At 34.7% G+C, this 21,536-nt stretch overlaps 1 protein-coding gene and 1 pseudogene across 1 annotated transcript; one reads left to right on the top strand and one right to left on the bottom strand.

Moving 5' to 3' along the window:
- Positions 1-623: 623 nt before the first annotated feature.
- LOC120172644 (protein MAEA homolog) lies at positions 624-4,717 on the bottom strand. Its single transcript, XM_039180058.1, is given in 9 exon segments — positions 624-1,203; positions 1,898-2,084; positions 2,362-2,416; positions 2,419-2,494; positions 2,681-2,805; positions 2,808-2,865; positions 3,163-3,285; positions 3,860-4,054; positions 4,361-4,717. Coding segments are annotated over 9 exon segments (1,260 nt in total). The 5' UTR covers positions 4,700-4,717; the 3' UTR covers positions 624-1,101.
- Positions 4,718-8,227: 3,510 nt separating this feature from the next.
- On the top strand, positions 8,228-15,772 carry LOC120172773 (annotated as a pseudogene).
- The last annotated feature ends 5,764 nt before the right edge of the window (positions 15,773-21,536 follow it).

Below are 21,536 nucleotides of genomic sequence, written 5' to 3' on the forward strand. Positions count from 1 at the left end.
TTTTTATTACACAACACAATGCCATAGGGTTACGACAAATTATTAAATGGGAAATTATAATAAGGTAACAACGTATACAAAATGATAATACAAGTGTTAAACTAATAAAAATATTGTATAGTTATCAAACTGATAATTTAATTACAATATAGAAGCCAAAGGAACTATTAAACATTTGAGCCACGGGATGTACTTCTGAGAAGCCACATCAGTTTTTCTACAGATTTACAACTTTAGGTAACTGTTTATTTAAAAAAATAATAATAATAACCAATGTTTTGAAAGGTACCGATAGTCAATTGGCGTGAGATAAAATACTATATTCCTTAAGAAAAGTCAAATGTTTAAATCTTGATGATATTAAGGACGTAAACTGAGTCAAGAATGTCGCTTCCACAATAGACCTTTGTAATAGTCGATCCGTTTTAATCGGTCAATGATGAGATAATGATAGTTAATGAAAAAAAATGGACTATTTTGAAGGCTGAATACACCTCTAACCTGTATTAGTATGCCACATCATTATATATTTTTAAAAAATATAAAACTAAATTATTTGACGGAATTAATGAAAAATTAGCCTCAACTTCCAAATATAGAAACTAGAAAGGATCAAATTATCCTTAAATGAAAAATGAAATGATCAGATTATAGTAGAGGGACCAAATCCATAAAAACAAATAAGGGGACATTTTACAGAATTTGACCTACTTGAAGAAGTTGCTCAACTCATATATGAATCACAATTACTCGAAAGGGATTTTGTTCTTTGCCAAGACAGTGTTATCCTCTTTCCTTGTTCCTAAAGTGACTCGAGATATCTCTACTCCTACAATGATAATCTACATGAAATTAGTAAAATAATCGAAAGTTAAATCGATGTGACTTTCAGATGCATATTTACATTAGGTAAGTTATTATATACCCTAACAAGTTTAAGGTGCAAGAAGAATTATGGTGTTCAGTTCTTAAATCGATGTTTTGGAAATTTCGAAAGCAGCTGAATATCTATAGATAATGCAGAAGATTACCAGTAACACGAGGAAACAGTTCAAGAAGGGTTCCTTTTTTGTTACCTTTGCAGTCTTGACCGTGCAAGATTTATGAGATATAGGCCTTAACCAGTTCAGAATAATTGCAGACCAGACCCGTCCTTGGACATGTAATTTTCCCGTTGTTTTTCTCGGCCATTTCTTTGAGAGCCTACCACACAAGACAAGGAAACAAAAAGATTTAACCAAGGTTTTAAAAAATAACTGGACTGGAACAGTCGGACCTATAGTTTGATGCTACAGGATCGTGTCCATATCAACGTTTCCAATAAGCAAAAGTCCAACCGGTAGGATCAAAATAGCTTTAAGTACATAAAAAGTGATTTGAATGTTAAATATAAATACTAACTTCCCACCGGTTCGAAGAAAACCTGGTTTTATAAATAATGCAACACAGCAAGGACAACCAGTTCTTGATTCAACTGGTCGGATCGGCCTGTCTGCTCTAATTTTTTAGGGTAAACTACGCGTTTAATACCTAAATTATCAATTTTGGTCCATTTTAGTACCTAAACTTTTAATTTTTTCAAAACCATACCTATCGTTTAGTTTTTGTTTCATTTTAGTACCCGCCATTAAAAACTTAGTTACCTAAACTATTAGTTTTAGTTTGTTTTAATATATAAACATTCAAAAAAAAAATTCAAAACTTAACGTTAAGTTTTTAACGGGATAGTAAAATGAAATAAAAACTTAACGTTAGGTACGATTTTAAAAACAAAATGAAAGTTTAGGTACTAAAACAGACCAAAACTGATAGCTTAGGACTAAATGCGTAGTTTACCCATTTTTTAATCACTGGATTGAATCCAATGGAAACAAAAAAGTGAAAGTTTGTTGTGAACCTTAGTGCTGTAGACATAGCCATTTGGTAAGACTTGAGGTGGATTCTCTGTATCCATCAACTCTTTGGTTATGTAGCAAACAAGCTTCGAATGATGCTGCTTCGAGTAGGGCAATGGCATTGCTAACTTCCGGAAGTTGTCCAGTGACAATGGGTCCTCCTTGGTGCAGTCATCTTCATAACAGTATCTAATTATGTCAAGGGAAATGCAGAAATATCAAATCTTACGGCAGGACTTAGTCGTTCAGGAATTTAGATGTACTTGTTAAAGACATGCATGCAAGCATGTATGTCAACACAAATGCAATGTAAGATTCTTACAACTTCATTGTAACCCAGAATGAAAACTCAAGGACTGCTAAAAGATCAGTTAAATGCTTGCTAACGTCACTGCAGCTTCTAAAAGGCAGATAAATATAGATAATGAATAGGCAGGCTACGTAATGGTAGCTTCTGTGAGGATACGGAGTTTTCAATGCGGACAAGCCTGCTTGTAGATAAATATTCAGCAATGGCTCGGGGTCATGCCATATAAACTGTAAAACTCCTGTTTAAACTGATCCACCAGGAAGTCCCACTGCTTTGGATCAAACAAAACCTGGAAATGTATCATAAACAACTAGGGTGAGCATTGTCCAAACCTGAGCTATTATCCTATATTATGGTATAAAGTCATAGCTAAGGCCATAGCAAAAAGGAAGCATTATGATTGATCAGCGTTGGAACAAAATTTACGCAGAAGAAGATGTAATGTTTTAATATAATACAATTAAGTAATATTCACCTTGTACTTTGCACATTCAGTATTACTTCTAAAGGCCAATGTTGTCATGACTTGCTGCAATTCTTTCAAATGATTAGCTCCCCATGGTGCAAGGTACCTTCGAGCATACAAAATAGCACGCATGTAGTTTCAGCTCGTACCAACTCAATGAATTCCTGAAGTCTCAACTGGAATTCAAATTTGCTCTGAACGAAATCAACCAAAATGATTCAAAACGAAACACATTCCCAGTCCCAGATACTATCTAAAATCACAGTTCTAATCCAAGCTGGGATACAACAAATTCTTGACAGATTACTAAAGAGTAAAGATCATCCGAGTCTAATGAATGCAATTAAGAGAGTAATTAAACAGCATCATGAAAGCTCAATTATATTTAACTCATAAAGAATCATGGCCTTGAAAAAAGGTTAAAATCACATCAAGTGAAACTCAAAGAGTGCAATGATCATCATAATTCAGAACACAAAATGAGAGCATACCTTGAACTTCTTCAACCGTGATTTGTTATCTGCACACCAGGCAAGGGCAGGACCCACATCCTGATTTCTAAGGGCATCAATGACTTTCTTAGCTTCTTGGAAAACTTCAATATCAACAAGTTCCTGGAACATAAAAATTCATTTAAATTGCAGGGGGGCTATCTGCAGGCAGACAATACCACAGAACTTAATTATTTATTCTTATGTAAAAGACATTTTTTTAAAAAGGTACATATTTGCTTCAAACAACAGCAGAGCCATTGCAAAATAATGGTAAAACCAGATTGGTTATCAAGAATGGTGGCGCATGATGTGAAATCCATGCGGTGCAGTAACTTCTAATGTGTTGTAATTGCTACAATGAGCATAAAGTTCCTATTGGACCTCAACAGTTATTATTAGGAACGTAACTGGAACTATTGCAAAGAAATAAAAACAGAATGTTTTCAAGCATTTGAAGTGAAAGAAAAAGCCGCTTGAAACACAGATGAATGACAGCGCCTTCTAATCCAGAAAGTTGAAATGTGCTTACTGTGAATATTATTATGGACAAAAAGAAGATGAACCACTCTTATTCAAGGTACATGACAGCCCTTTCAAATTCTCCAATAACCAAAATATATTAAGTGGAAACCTCCACTATTTAAAGAATGACACCTGTAACAACATATCAGATTAAACAAGCATGTAAAATTACCTCTATATTGCTACTTTGGGCCAGCTTCATAGCAGTGTCATAATATGACATACGCAACATGTAGTCCACAAGGATACGCTTTAATCTCACGTTATTCCATTCTGACAGGTTCTCAGCGTCCACAGATTCTAAGTGATCAAGACGAGCCCGACACCTCTGTGCCTGCAAGTTCTCTGTTCGACTCCCCTCTTCCAACTGAAAGACGAGAAACATTCGTATTATCAAATTGAAGTAAAATTCTCAAATTTTCATTTTTCAGAAATTTAAGCATTTTCAAATCGAATTACTTATTCTGTTTCTTTTTATATACATTGATCCTAAAACATATTAAACTTCATCTACTTTCACTCAAAATTATCCAAAACTTAACAGTTATATCTCGAGGAAGTTGAAAAACGAGTCTGCTTTGCTAACTTCAATTCAGTCTATATCACACCACTCAATTCAGAAACAAACCTAACTAAGGAAAGGAAATATAATTACAAAAGCCTCTTCTTATACCTTGCGTTTGAGGCCTTGCAAACGAGAAACAAGGGAACTAAGACTCAAAACCGCGTCGTCCTTGGAGAGTTCGTTACTTTCAGCTACGTCAGCGACGCTTGAAACGACGGCGGAGACTTCTTTCTCGGCGGTTCGATGATTTGCTCGGATCGTTTTCTTTAAATGTTCGAAGGGAACACGCAGGAATTGGTGCTCTAATTTCAACGATTCCGTCAGCTGGCTCGGTTTGGACGAGGGAGCCGTGTTTGATGCGGCGGTGGTTGCGGCTGTCGTTATGGTGGTTCCGGTGGTTATTGTGGCGGTGGAATCGGTGCCGTTTGGAAGGGGATCAATTTCCATGGGAAGACCGGAGAGGAAAATAACGATTTCCAGATGAGGAAAGGTAACGAGGGTTGTAAATCTCTGTGTTTATTAATTGGGTCGAAGCAGGCATTTTATATTCTTTTTTTCAAACTACACTATTAGTCACTAAACTATAGTAGTTGTCTCGTTTTGGTCTCTAAACTACAAAAGGTTTCATTTAAGATACTAACAATTTTTAATTTAACTTTTTTTTAAAGAAAATTTTGTTCGATCGTTTTCTATGTTCATATGAGATAAAATTGATATTAAAATGTTCATGAAGCCTTTCTCATGAAGTTTCCTTCAATTTACTAGCTCGGAAGAATGATCTTTGTGTTCATTTCATCCGGGAAAAGTACAATGTTCGGATGGTATCCCCCATTTTTTGAGGAATGCTAATTGCTCTCGTCTTTAGAAGGGGCTTAGTGTTATTTGGAATGGAATTCGTAAGTACATATGCTGATTTCTGGCGTGATACTTGGCCTGGAGACATGGGAAGGGAAGGCAGATGGGTACAATTTTATGGATTTTGCATCGCATCCGCTTCAATTGAGACGAGGATGGGTATAAATTTAGTGGGTAGTGAGCGGGTGTGGATGTAAAAAGTCATACCTGCCGAGGGTAGTGGGTAGGTGATGGATTTGAGACCTTACTCGCCCCGCATCTACCCGCCTTATATATGTACGCCCCACATCCGCTCGCCCACTAATTACCCATTGTATAAATTTTAGACCGTTATGAATTTAGGTATAATTTGAGATATTAATTTATAAATCTTAAAATTTTATAGGATATGATTTATAATTTAATCAAATATTATGGTATAAATTTTTTTAAAGCTAATTTTCAATCTTTAAAATTAATTTTTCATTATCAGATTAGTGATTGTTGCCTTCGTTTGTGCTTTTCTTTCTGCCACAGTCTTCTCTTGTAAGTTTTTCTTTGCCCATTCTCCTGTATGTTTTACTTCATAATGGACATGTTTGTTTTATATTTTGTTGTTTATGTAATTTGTAAGGTTGCTGTCATGTGGGTATAGACGAGTACATGCGGGTACAGATGGGTACAAAATGGGTGATGGGTATCCAGTTGGATAATGGGTGTGGGGATGAATTTGATAATGTATCTATGTAGGCGGGTGTGGATTTAAAAATTTTACCCGTCCTAGGTGATAGTAGGAAAATATTAGGTAGGTATGGGAATGAGAGAAGAGGTATCCGCACCCGTCCCGTCCGATTGTCATCCTAGACATAGGACTTTTGGTCCATCACGTCGATCCAGCCATTGTTCCTCATCTTCAGAATATATCGGTTGAAAATATGGTGGATTCGGTTGGTAATTGGCCCTAAAACTTATTCGAACATCTTTCCTTGCGGGATATTTTATTACGTATTGCAGCTACTAATGACCCGTCCAACTCTTCTTCTTCGGATTCCATTGGGTGGCATGGCACAAGTGGCTTGTCTTTCACTATCAAATCTGCTTATTTTCTTCGATGTGGTCCTCCGGTTGAGCCTTCTAGTGTCATTCGGAAGGCGATCAATAGATTCAGGGGATTAGCGAAAATCAGAACTTTTATGTGGCTTGTTTGTTGGAACAAAATAATGACAAATGTCGAACGTGTTGCGCCGGCATTTCGCTAAATACAGAAGCTGTCAGGTCTGTGGGGTTGTTGTGGAAGATGTTAACCATGTTGTTCGACTATGTCCGGTTGCCAGGTTGGTTTGGAAGGAGTTAATTAAAACTGATAAGTTGGCTGATTTCTTATCCCTCAACGTTGCCGAGTGGTTGGTGGTGAACCTGAATGATCCTTCACGTTTTGCTATTAACATTAGTGAATAGGATCTTTTATTTGGTGTTGTTATTTGGAACCTTTGTTTGGATAGGAATGTCAAAGTCTTCGGCTCACTTAGTACTAATTATGGTAGTGTTCTTGAGCGTAGTAAACATTTAGTGAATTTATCCATTCGGGCGTTGGAAGAGCATCGACAGATTCTGCAAGTGAAGCCTGTTGTGGTCAATAGCCCTTCTCATTGGTCTCCCCGCTGGCTCATTGGATTGAGGTTAACACTGATGGTGCCCGTACGGAGGCGGATGGGATCGCCTCGTCTCATGGTGTCGCTCATGATTCAACGAGTTTCTTGGAAATTTGAGTTTACCAAATTTATCGGTGCTTGCCCGGTTGTTGATGTGAAGCTCTAGGGTGCGTTGATCAGTCTTGAGCTGGCTTGGGAGACTATTTTTGGCATATTGTGTTGGAAGTAGATAGCCTTGACGCTTTTTGTATTCTTCGTAATGACTTTAAAGGTCATCATGTTTTGATAGAACATTTTTCTGCTCTCCGTAAACGTCATTGGACTGTGAAGATTCAATATGTTCATAGAGAGGATAATAAAATTGCTGATGCTTTAGCGAAAAGTGTTAGTTTGAATGGTTTTGATCCAATCTTTTTCGATGACCCTCATGGTGTGCTTGTGTCGCTTCTTCATGCTGATCTTATTGTCCCTGTAACATGACCGTAGCTAGTCTGCCATGGTAGTTTCGGTGTTGTACCGTTTTTCTTTCCTTGGTTTTGTTCTCTTCGCTCTTCTGGTATTATTATGTGTTACACCCCATGTATGTTTCACCCTTAACAAGGCATAAAATAATACACCCCATGTATGTTTCTCTCTTGAATACATACCTTTTTACTTCTCTTTCTCCATAATTTTATTTATTTTCCTTTAAAATTCACTTAAAATAATAAAATTTTATTCAAGATTTTGACCTTTTAATGCTCCAATTTTAGCACAAACATTCAATTTTATCATCTAACACTTTAGGTTAATGATAGTTTGTTGTTGTTTTATGGCGTAATGTAATTATTCAGTTGGCTCAATGTGGATGAGAGAGTCTTGTTTGATGCGACGATAGATGCGATTGTCGTTATGGTGGTTTCAGTGGTTCTTGTGGCAGTGGAATCATTGTCGTTTGGAAGAGATTGATTTTTATTGGAAGATCGAAGAGGAATAATGATTTCCATTGGCTCTATCTTATAAGGTTGGGGTACATTTTTTTAAATTTGAGTTCACGTAAGATCATGTCATGTTTTTTTAAAGATAAAGTTATGTCGGATAATTTTTACCTTAAATTTAAACTCAACTCGAGAATAATAATATAATTAAATTCTATATATTTAGATATAATTGTTATAATACCCCTCCATCTATGGTTTTTTAATTAGGTTCTCATTTCACCTAATGAGAATTATATGTGTGTGTGTCATGTTGAGTTAGGTGTGTGTTAGACAGTTAATAGTTTGATGCTAGTTGGCAATTAGTTAAAAAATTGTTAGATTTGTTAGGTTGTTAATTTTGGGTTATAGATACCCAATCATTGTAGTGTGCAGAGCATATATTGTAAGCCATTTTCTACGGTTAGTAAAAGTTTAATATTGTACATTTGTTTTTCATAATCTATTGCCTTTCTCGTTTTCATTTCTTACTGTCGTTCAACAATGCTCAACCTTTGTGCCTGCATCAATTTTTTATAACCCCTTTTGGTTTTCGATAGCAATCCCAATTCTCTTCTTTAACAATTTCTTCGCTGAATCAACCTTTTGTTCTAAGCCAATGGCGACAACCACCACTTTGGGCAGAGTCTGTCCTTCCCAGGGATCCCATAACAACGTCGAGATCGAAAACCTCACTCGTTTTACCGTCGATGAACACAACAAGAAAGAAAACGAGATGGTTGAGTTCGTGAGAGTTATGAAAGCAAGCGAGCAAGTAGTGGCTGGGATGCTTCACTATTTGACGGTGACAAAAAGAAGTTTTTTGAGGCCAAAGTTTGGGTTAAGCCTTGGAAGGACTTCAAAGAATTGCAGGAGTTTAAACTGCTGGTGATGCTGATTATTCCTCTTCTTTCACTTCCTCAGATCTTTGTGCCAAGAAAGATGTCCATGGACCAATGCTGCAAGATGGAGCCATAAACTATCCTGTAGTTTAGGATGCTGCAAATCATGCTGTGAAGACCATACAACAGAGATCCTATTCATGCTGCCTTACCAACTTAAAGAAATCGTTCATGTCAACGCCAAAGTATCGGATGATTTTGCAAAACTCAACAAGAGAAGTACAAGGTGGAGGTACACCACAAGAACGAAGAGACATACCATCTGACCACATTGAGTAGGATCGCTCTTGAAAGCTAATGGTATGATAAATTGTTGGAGTTTTTTAAATGGTTTGTTTACGTTTAGAGTTTGTCGGGAGTTCACTTTCTTTCTATCCTTGGAAACAAATTTTGTCTGTGCTACTTTCTTGTGGATGTGTTGCACGGGGTTGCATTGCTGGTTATTTTGGATTGTGCATTCTGATTTGTTGCTTCTATCTTAATATCATGGGACTTGAAAACTTTACAGCCAAGTGTCCATGAGGAAAAATTTCAAGGAACCTTAGGATGAAGAAAGAAATGAATGTAAATAAGAAGAACGAAAAGAAGCATCACATTTTCGATTCAAGTAGAACGAAATGAGGCATAATACTTTCATTCCCGTATAAAGTAGAACGAAAGGAAGCATCGCAGTTTCGATTCAAGTATAATGAAAGGAGGCATAACACTTTTGATTCTTATTTAATGTATATTGGAAGGAAGCATCACACTTTCAATTCAAGAAGAACGAAAGAAGACAAAACACTTTCGATTCTTACCTAAAGTAGAACGGAAGGAAGTATCACACTTTCGATTCAAGTAGAACAAAAAGAGGCATAACACTTTCGATTCTCGATGATAGAATGATGAATGAAGAGAAAAGCATGTCTTTATCAAGAACCAGCTCAAGTGCTCATCTTTAGACGGTTAATAGTTTGATGCTAGTCGGCAATTAGTTAAAAAAATTTAGATTTGTTAGTTTGTTAATATTGGGTTATAAATACCCATTCATTGCAATGTGGTGGGCATCTATTCTAAGCCATTTTCTATAGCTAGTAAAAGTCTTATACTCTTCATTTGTTTTTAATCATCTATTGTCTTTCTCCTTTTCATTTCGTATTGTCGTTCAATAATACCCGACTTTTGTGCCAGAGCATCAATAGTTCATCAGTGTGATTTCTTATCTTAAAATATCCGGATTGAGTCAGATAATAGGTGGAAAGGTGTTATACTCGGATTGGATTCAAAAGGACAATAACTAATGATGATATTTAATTATAATATTTAAAATTTAATAATATATATTTTTTTGTGCCAAAAAACATACAACGGTTTTTATTCTATCCTCTTGATATATTTTTTGATTTCATATTTGATTAAAGGAAAACAAAAGGTACCAACTATCATAATTAGATACAATATTATTTTTTTTAAGTAATCAAATATTTAAGTCGTGAAGTTTTGAATAGAATAATTTATATTAAAAATATTATTCTTATAATAAATTTATGTAATATTTAATCTCATTAATCAGTTAAAAATATCGTAATTATTAAAAATAAATTAAAGATTGCGAAAAAAATATGCACGATGAAAAGGACACAAAATTTAGAGATTATATATTTAATGCATTGATTAGCCTTGAAATGCTGTTTATTAGCTTGCGAGAATTGTTCTTTGAAAGTACTCCCTTGTAAGTTCCGGAATTTTTCCTTTTAAGAAAAGACAAATTACATAGATTTTGATCCAACTCTTATTTTATAGTACTATTGGAATTTTTCTTTGAGATTATGATGCAATTGAGATCTATATTTTGACCAGTTAAATGAGAAAAATGCATTATTATTTTGATATTTTAGTTTATTTACTTTTATTTTTTGGTATTGATTTATTTTTTATATTTAAATATTCAAATATGATCTATAATATCATTAAAAATTGTTAGTTGAAATAATATGTTGAAAAATACTATAACAATTGTATGATCAAATGAGACACTATAAATATGTTAAATTATGTATTTAGTCATTCATTTATTATTACAATTTATTTTGATAATTCAATTTCTTTAAAAATATATCTAATATTAACGTTTAAAGTGTGTATTTGATCATCAAACTTTTAAACCTTAAATACACCTACTAAAATTTTAGTTCGCCATAATAGGGTGTATAAATTCAATGCATCCAATTAACTTTTCATGTAATATAGAGTTTACATAATTTAAATACTCATTTAAATTTAAATACCTTATATAACACAATATACTATGATTTAAATACAAATATATTGAATATGTATTTTAATCAAAATTTTGAATACCTAATTGAAATTATTATATGCTTTCATATTTATTTTTGAAATAAACCAACTAATAATTGTGTTTAGCATAAGTTTATAGAGTTTTTTAATTTAGTTGGTTCAAGCTTTAGCTTCCCCGTGGGACCCAACCGAAATTTCCCTACACCCGGCTCCACACAATCAAAACTCCGCCCCGCTCCTCAACGTTCAAAAGGTCCGTCCAATGACGAAAACACCCTTACCTTTTCCCATATTTCCCATGAAACGATCCTTTTGCTCTCTGCTGTTTGGCAGTATCTCTCTTAATTTCCTTCTCATCATTTTCTCTCTCTACAACTCTGATCGACCGACGTCTTCCGTCGCCGTTAGCGCCTGATTCCGTCCATTCCTTAATGCCGTTGACTCCGCGCCTTTTGTGAATCTCTTGCTTTTGCACTTACTTTCACTTTGTCTTTTGGTAATCCACTTTAAAATCCTTTAATGCCGGGGGGATTTTGTTCTTCCTCTTTTTTGGTTTTCGAATTTTGATTTTTCTTGAGAGGAAAAACAATACCGTATCACTCATTTAATGGTAAGTAATTTTTTAAAGTAATGGTAAGTAATTAAATGCAAAGATTTAATCTGTTTTCTTTTTGTATTTTTAAGGTTAATTATTTGTTTGCGTTGAATTTATGAATTTATTGTATTGCTTTTAGTTCAAATTTTGTATGATTTGGGATTTCCCGCTGTTTTTGACCGTTTGAAGAGGAATCTGAGTTGTGGGATTTTTTTTCACTGGATCATGATTGGTTGTTGAGAAAGTTTAAGGAAAGTGGAAACTAATGTTTTGACTGACTGTTTTCTCATGATCTTTTCTCAAGTTAAAATCTTTTACTTGTAAGTCAATTTCCAACAGATTGCTTTCATTTTTATTCTTTTATACTTGGGATTCACTCACTCTATCTTTACTTCATCCACAATCGAATATAAAAATGATTTGGTGATCAGTTTGATATTCTTTTATTGAATGACCATCAGCTCAATTGGTAGAGCACAAGATTCTTAACCTGAGGTGTGGGATCGAGTCCCATGGAGGGATTTTATAATTCGGAGGTCTTTTACGAAAGTTGCTCTCAATCTAGTGTTGGGAGCAGCTACTATTTACCTCCCCTTACCCCATTACACATGGGAACAAGGGACAACCAACCATTTTGATATTCCTTATTTGTATTAGAATTTTATGAATTATTTCATTTTCTGGGTAGGTTTTTTAGGAACTTGAAAATGGTGTCGAGTAATTCGGTCTTTTTGGCAAATTGCCTGATGTGGTTGGTGCAGTGAATAATGAATTAGATACTTTTAGATCTCAATCAGCTCTGACATATCTGTTTTATAAAAGTACTTTTTTTTGCTTAATGTTAAAAAAGGGAAAATTTTATGGTGCGTTTGGTTCACGGAATATAAGATTACTAATGGGAATATGACTACCAGAATGTAACATTACCTAACACATTACTGAGAATGTTATATACTGTGTTTGGTTGTTTGCAGTAATGTAAGATTACAGTGTTTAGTTGAAGAAATAAAAGATTATTCGAATGTATATTTTCCAAATTAATCTCGTTTTATTTTTTAACAGTGAAATTCTAAATATTTAAATAAAAATTATTTATATAAAAATTTATCGATAATATTTTAAATAAAAATTATTATATAAAATTCATCGATAATTTAATTTCATTTATTGTAAAAATTAAATCGATCACAGCAAGGCTAGTGTTATCTTACTGTAGGCACAACGCTGATGACAGCGGTAATCGCAGCCGCCTTGATACCGGTACAAACACCTTTGCGATCGACAACAAAAATCAACCCATAACAACTGCATTTGACGGAAAAATAAATTCGTTTCAAGAAAAAATATCTTATGTGATTGATTCAAGACATCCGAATGAATATCAGGTTTAAATTATATTTTAAAAAAGGAGAAGATAAATTCCCTTGCGATTTCTCAGCTGTTGCGGATCGAACAAAAATCAAACCCATTAACAACTGCATTTGACGGAAAAATAAATTCGTTTCAAGAAAAAAATATTCTTATGTGATTGATTCAAGACATCCGAATGAATATCAGGTTAAATTATATTTTAAAAAAAGGAGAAGATAAATTCCCTTGCGATTTCTCAGCTGAAAAAAAGGAAATGAAAGAATAAAAATTCCAACCTTGAGAGAATTGTTGGGCTCTAAGCTTCTTCTCTTCTTCAGCAGGGGAAGGAATTCTCATCTTTAGAAGAGCTCCAAGCAAATACCTAATACGCCAGAAGTAGAAATCAACGCCAAATCGAAGAAGAAGAGTATTTTGTTTCAGCAGAACCAAGCAGGGAGAAGGGTATTTTAGGAAGCAGTGGGCGAGAATAAGCAAATACCTAAGGGAGATGGGAGACTAACTGTTGAAAATTAAAATCCACCGAAAGGTGGCATTAAACAAATCTATCGAAAGGTGGAATTAAATCCACCGAAAATAATAAGTCAAAAAGGGGTTGTAATTGTTGAACATCTGGGTAAATTACTCAATTTAGTCATTGTACTTTAGGGTATTTATAAAATTAGTCCTTAAGCTTCATTTATAAAAAGTCCTTAAGCTTCAACTATAAATACCCTAACCCATTTAGCTTCAAAATCCCCAAATCATTCTAACTTTCTCCCAATACTAGAGAATTTAGAGAGTTTCTTGAAAGTTGTTTTCCCTCCTTTTTATCAAGAGAGATCATCATTGTTTCTCCATGTTAGATCGAGAGAAGTTGTAATGACTATTTTTTCATAGTGAAATTCTTCTACCGTTGCCCATGGTTTTTACCCTATATTATTTAGGCATTTCCACGTAAATTTTGTGTTTATTTTATCTTCATTTTTATTCTATCAAATTATCAGTTGCGATTTTACTCTATCCGATAGCCGTCTTCCGCAATAATTGGCATCAGAGCAAGATTAGAGTGTGTAATATCTACTTATTGTCTTTGTGGTTGCCACCAAAAGGTGAATCCTCCAACATAAGAAAGTAAGAAGGTATTACCCATTCTTTGAAGGTTCCAGATAACTATTCACGATAGTAAATAGTGGGAACTATTTCTAATAGAAGCTATGACAACGAAATTTGATATTGAAAAGTTCAATGAGAGAAATTTCTCATTGTAGAAATTGAAGATGAAGGCCATCCTGAGGAAAGACGGTTGTCTAGCAGCTATTAGTGAAAGGCCAGTAGATTTCAGATGACAACAAATGGATCGAAATGGACGAGAATGTTATGGCAAACTTTCATCTAGCATTAGCAGATGAAGTATTATCAAGCATCGAGGAGAAGAAGACAGCTAAAGAGATAAGAGATCATCTCACCAAACTGTACGAGGCCACATCGCTGCACAATAAAATTTTCCTTAAGAGAAAATTGTACACTCTACGTATGCCAGAATCTACTTCAGTGACGAAGCACTTAAATACACTGAACACTTTATTTTCCCAGCTTACATCCTTAAGCTGTAAAATAAGAGAACAAGAACGTGCTGAACTTCTACTTCAAAGTCTACCGGATTCGTATGATCAACTCATCATCAACTTGACAAACAGTAATGTCACCAGTCTAGTCTTCGATGACGTTGCATTTGCTGTTCTACAAGAAGAAAATCGGCGCAAGAACAAGGAAGACAGACAAGTAAATCTGCAACAAGCAGAAACGTTGACAACAATGACAACGATGAGAGGGATATCAACAGAACGTGGCCAAACCAGCAGTCACAAACATGGTAGATCGAATCGAGAAGCAAGAAATTAAAGTGCTACAACTGTGGAAAGAAATGTCACTTGAAGAAGGATTGTTTGAGTCTAAATAAAAACTCCAATCCATAAGGCAATACCGCAAACACTTCAGATGATGGAGATGTTTATGCTGTGAAACGTCAACCACCGTGGAAGGTAGAAAGAGATATGCAGATATGGCTCATTGATTCGGGAGCATCATATCACATGACCTCAAGAAGAGAATGGTTACATCATTATGAACCTATCTCAGGAGGATCTGTGTATAGTTACAATGATCATGCCTTAGAGATCGTTGGCGTGGGAACCATCAAATTGAAGATGTATGATGGAACAATTAAAGTTGTTCGAGATGTGCGGTACGTGAAAGGCCTGAAGAAAATTTATTATCCTACGGATTGTTGGATAATAATTCTAGCAAGATTGAAACACGGAAAAGAATCATGAAAGTGTTCCATGGAGAACTTGTGGTGATGAAAGATGAAAAGATAGCTGCAAACTTGTACATACTGAAGGGAGAGACTTTGCTAGAAGCAGAAGCCTCTGTTGCCTCATGTAGTTCAGATTCTGCAATGTTATGGAATCAGAAACTTGGACACATGTAAGAACAAGGAATGAAAGTCCTTGTGGAGTAAAAGCTACTTCCAGGCTTAACAAAGGTATCACTTACTTTGTGTGAGCATTGCATAACAAGTAAGCAACACCGGTTGAAATTTAACACGTCAAATTCTAGAGGCAAAAATGTTCTAGAATTGGTTCATTTTGACGTATGACAGGCACCAGTTACATTCCTAGGTGGAGCAAAATACTTTATCTCATTTATTGATGACTACCCCAAGAGATGTTGGGTGTACCCTATTAAGAAGAAGTCATGTGTTTTCAACTTTCAAAAACTTCAAAGTGCGGTTGGAACTTGATTCTAGAAATAAGATCAAGTGTTTTAGAACAAATAATGAAGGAGATACACAAGTGAAGAATTTGATGACTTTTGTAGAAAAGAATGCATCAAAATACAGTTCATAGTGGCAAACACTCCTTAACAAAATGGAGTGGCATAGCGGATGAACGAAACCTTGTTAGAAAGAACAAGAGCAATGTTGAGAGATGCAGGCCTAGGAAAATCATTCTGGGCATAAGCAGTCAATACCGCATGTTATTTGGTGAATCGAGCTCCATAAACTGCAATAGAGTTGAAGACACCAATGGAGATGTGGACTAGTAAACCAGCTGATTATTCAAACCTCCATGTATTTGAAAGTATAGTGTACGTGATGTACAACTCCCAAGAAATTTCAAAGTTGGATCCAAAATCCAAGAAATGTAAATTCTTGGGGTATGCTGATGGAGTAAAGGGGTATCGCTTGTGGGATCCCACTGCCCGCAAAGTGATCATCAACAAAGATGTTATCTTTGTAGAATATAAGCTACAAAGAAAAGAAAATGATGATAGTGTTGAAAAGTCAGAGACTATACAGATACATGTGGAAAAGGAGGTTGAACAAGAAGATTCTTTTGAAGCAGAACCAACACATGATGAACAAGAACAAGAGAATTCTGAAGCTCCAATAACTCGTTAATCAGATCGTGTGAGAAGACGTCCCAATTGGTACTCAGATTATGTTATAGAAGGAAATATTGCATATTGCCTTTTAACAGAGGACGATGAGCCATCAATGTAACACCCCAACCCGTATCTGAGTCTGAGGTGTCACATTGACTTTTCAAAACATTTACTTGTATAAAATAGTGAGTAATTTAAAATTTTTATACATATAACTTATTCAAAAACATTTACAGAACTATTCAGATCTTATACAAAATATTATTTTGAATACATGCCAACTAGAACTTCATATATTAAAATACATATTATTCACATTTCTTCTGATCTGACCTTTGGTAAGGAAACTGACCTGTCTTGCTCCACATTGCTCTTTACTCTTCTTACTTCTGTAACCTACGTGTGAAACAATCACACGCTAATTCTATGACTTAGTGAGGCATTAACGTATACAAGTAACTCTAACTACTCAAACATGCATGTACATATCATCTCATGCTATCACACACACAACAATATAATCAACTGTACACATATACCCATTATTCATCATTTCCATCGTTAATCTTATTCTATAATCCATATTATTATCATTTATATCCTTTAATCATACCTTCTTATACCTAATCTTTTTATTAACATATGACTCCTTCAAATCATATACACATCATCATATCAATCATATAATACAGTTCATATCACCAAGAATCACACATAGCATCTCATAATCTTTGTAATCCATTTTTCATAACATATCACTCATACACATATCACGTACAATATATTTATATTATTGCTTTATTAGCCCATGTATGCTTTTGAGAACTTAAGGTATGTGAGTACATTGAGGTTGTGCATCACTACGCTGTCACCATAGCTCGTATAAATGTCCCAAAGGACCTATCCAGATGTCACAAAGACCCCGACAACTATCCAGAGGTCATAAAGAACCTCGGCAACTGTCCATAGGTCCCGAAGAACCTAGGTAAACTGTCCATATGTCTCAAAAGACATAGGTAAACCCTCGACTCTTGGCATGCCAATTATACCCCTAGCTCTCATATCACATAACATGGGCATTATCATTTATAACAGTTCACATATTCACATCACTTATTCATATCATTTCTCTTTCTTTTCTGTCACATATTATATGTGCATATAATCATGTAGTTTTCTTTCATGTAATTCATGTCACTTTTCATATGATTTCACAATCATATGTCACTTAGTTTATAATACTTCTCTTGTGTTCATATGACATGTAAATCATTATCATCTCTTGTTCTCATATGCTTCTCATAATTTGCACTCACATATTCATATAAGCATATAAGATACTTCCATATGATTCACATATAAGTACATAGATCATTTTCACATAACTTATATTAACTGTCCTAATCATTGCCGATCACTAGTCTCATATTTTATTTCCATGTGTTCACATCAACCATGTCACATAAAATGGCATATCAAACATATCACACAGCTAATGTCCTATTCTCATATATTCATGTACTATACTATCAGAAATAGACTTATCGCAAGTCACTTTCCATATAATCCTATGTAATAAGATGCACTCACCTTGGCCTCACTAAGTTCCAATCCACTTTTATGATTTCCTCTCTTTTGATCGAATCTTAACTTTGATAATTGTTCCATAACTTGTTCATGTTCGATGTCTACATAATCATACATTGATACATATCAGTATCCCATTGATATACTGTAATCTATTATTTCTTAGACCAAAAGAAATGTCTATTTTAATTTCCATTGAAGTGCATCGATGAATTCTACAGTGTACCGATGCATCCCTTAACATGTACATCGATGCACTCCTTATGCATCGATGCACTAATTGCATTTGATGTTTCCATTTTAAGAGGTGCATCGATGCACTTCCTGTGCATCGATACACACTAAACAATTTCTGGAGATTTACCCTTGATGCATCGGTGCACATTAATGTGCACCGATGCACATAGCCCAAAATTCATTTTTTAAGCCCGAAAATCTACTCAAATCAACTCAAATGCTTCATTTTTCATCCCCTTTCATGTTCTCAACTCACATACATATATTCAAACTCATTTTTATTCATTAATCAATTCTTTAACATCAAAATCTTATTCTCCATATGTAATTCAAGAATTACACTAAATTTTTAGCATGTTCCAAAATCAATTTTATTGCTTCTAACTTCTTAATCCCTCCTAACTCCATCATACTTTGATTTTAAGATAACTTAAGATTTCCTTAAGCTTAGTTATCATCTAATAATCAAAACCCAACCTTAAAATCAACAATTAATCCATAAACAAAGAAACTCACTTTTGAGCTTGAAGATAAGGGAGGAGGAAGAAGAAGAAAGAAAACTCTGGATAATTCTCTCCTTTCCCACATGGTTCCTTATCTTAAAAAATGAATATCAAAATCTTACTTGTCAATTGACCATTTTACCCTTTAATTCATTCAATAATTACTAAATAACCTTCATCATATTTCCAATAAATCATTAAACTATTCAATTATCCTACTTTAATCACCAATTTCTGAAACTTTACAATTTGGTCACTAACTCGATATTGAGGATGTTACAATCAATATACCAGAAGTCAATAAACAGCTCATATACTTCACTGTGGATGATGATGATGCAAGAAGAAATTGAAGCCCTTCATAAAAATAATACATGGGACCTTGTGCCACTACCACAAGAAAGGAAGCCATTTGGTAACAAATGGATCTTCAAAATCAAGCGAAATGGTGACGATCAAGTTGAGAGGTATCGTGCAAGACTGGTGGTAAAGGATATGTTAAAAAAGAATGTATTGATTTCAATGAAATCTTTTCTCCTATGGTTCGACTAACAATAGTTCGTGTAGTTTTGGCAATGTGTGCTACATTGAATTTACATCTAGAGCAGCTAGATGTTAAAACAACTTTTCTTCATGGAAATCTTGAAGAAGAGATTTATATGCTCCAGCCTGAAGGTTTTGAAGAAAAGAAAAGAACTTGGTTTGCAGGTTGAACAAATCTCTGTACGGTCTAAAGCAGGCGTCGATGTGTTGGTATAAGAGATTTGATTTCTTCATTATGTGTCTTGGATACAACAGACTTAATGCATACCCTTGTGCTTATTTCAAGAGGTCTGGTGATAACAATTTTGTTATATTGCTGTTGTATGTGGATGACATATTGGTTGCAGGACCCAACAAAGATTATATTGAAGAATTGAAGGCACAACTGGCTAGGGAATTTGAAATGAAGGACTTGGGATCAGCAAACAAGATTATAGGGATGCAAATTCACCGAGACAAAAGTAATAGGAAGATTTGGCTTTCACAAAAGAATTACGTGAAGAAGATCTTGTCAAGATTCAACATGCAAGATTGTAAGCCAATTCCTACCCCTCTTCCTATTAACTTCAAATTATCCTCCAGTATGAGTCCCAGCAGTGAAAAAGAGAGGATGGAGATGTCTCGAGTACTGTATGCATCAACAGTGGAAAGTTTAATGTTCGCTATGATTTGCACAAGACCATATATTGCACAAGCAGTAGGAGTGGTTAGTTGGTACATGGCGAATCCAGGTAAAGAGCATTAGAATACAGTAAAGAGGATCCTGAGATACATCAAAGGGACCTCAAATATTGCATTATGTTACAGATGATCAAACTTACTTATCAATGGGTATGTAGATTCTGACTATGCAGGGGATTTGGATAAAAGCAAATCTACTATAAGATATGTGTACAAAGTTGCTGGTGAAGTTGTAAGCTGGGTTTCAAAATTGCAGTCAGTTGTGGCTACATCCACAACAGAGGCAGAATATGTAGCAGCTACACAAGTCAATAAAGAAGCAATTTGGTTGAAGATGCTATTGGAGGAGCTTGGGCACAATCAAGAGTATGTCTCTATGTTTTGTGACAGTCAAAACGCCTTGCATCTAGCAAAGAATCCAATATTTCATTCAAGGACAAAGCACATACGAGTGCAATACCACTTCATTCGTGAAAAGGTGGAAAAAGGGACGATAAATATGCAGAAAATTCATACCAAAGACAACATAGCAGATTTCATGACGAAGACGATCAATACCGATAAATTTACTTGGTGTCGATCCTCTTGTGGCATGTCAGAGACGTAAGCAACATAAAGGTACAAGGTAGAAAGAATGGTGTGAATATATGATTGTTCCAACCAAATCTTCAAGTGTGAGATTGTTCAAAATTAAAATCCACCAAAAGTTGGCATTAAACAAATCCACCGAAAGGTGGAATTAAATCCACCGAAAACCGAAAAATAATAAGTCAAAGAGGGGTTGTAATTGTTGAAAATGTGCAAGGGTAAATTACTCAATTTAGTCATTGTACTTTAGGATATTTACAAAATTAGTCCTTAAGCTTTAACTATAAATACCGTAACCCATTTAACTTCAAAATCATCCCAAATCATTCTAGCTTTCTCCCAATACTAGAGAATTTAGAGAGTTTCTTGAGAGTTGCTTTCTCCTTTTTATCAAGAGAGAATTATCATTGTTTTCTCCTTGTTAGATCGAGAGAAGTTGTAATTCCTATTTTCTGGAGTGAAATTCTTCTACCGTTGCCCGTGGTTTTTACCCTATATTATTTAGGGGTTTTCCACGTAAATTTTGTGTCTATTTTATCTTCATTTTTATTTTCTCAAATTATTAGTTGCGATTTTGCTCTATCCGATAGTCGTCTTCCGCAACACTAACATTCCCGGGAAAATAGAAAAAAAATACCACTGTTGGTATTAATTTTTGACTGATACTTGGGAATGTGGAGAAACCAAATGTGGGTATCTTAACCCGGAAAAAAAACATTCCCCCAAGAATAAAAAATATTACATGAACCAAACGGGGCCTTAGTAAGCAACTGAAAGTTGCAGAATTTTATATAAATAAAGTTATAAAATAGTTAATATGTAGATATTATATGCATATATGTGTATGTATGTATGTATACATATTTATATATGCTTTCATTTCTTGATCGGTGTAAGAACTTTTTATTTCATGATTGGTATCTCAGTGTTGCATATGCTTTCTTTTCTATCTGATATATATAAATTCCAGTTCTGAATTTCATGAGTTGTATTTTGTGCACTTGTTTTCTTAACCCAGATTTATTTCTCTGGTATTTGCTTTATAGATTGTCCTCACATTCTCTAGTGGTTTTGATGATGTTTTTGTGTGTGTTTGATGTCTTTTTTCCTCTCTTTTTTGCTAACTTTT

This window comes from Hibiscus syriacus, unplaced genomic scaffold, assembly GCF_006381635.1.
Source record: "Hibiscus syriacus cultivar Baekdansim isolate YM2019G1 unplaced genomic scaffold, ASM638163v2 tig00111877_pilon, whole genome shotgun sequence".
Lineage (NCBI taxonomy): Eukaryota > Viridiplantae > Streptophyta > Magnoliopsida > Malvales > Malvaceae > Hibiscus > Hibiscus syriacus.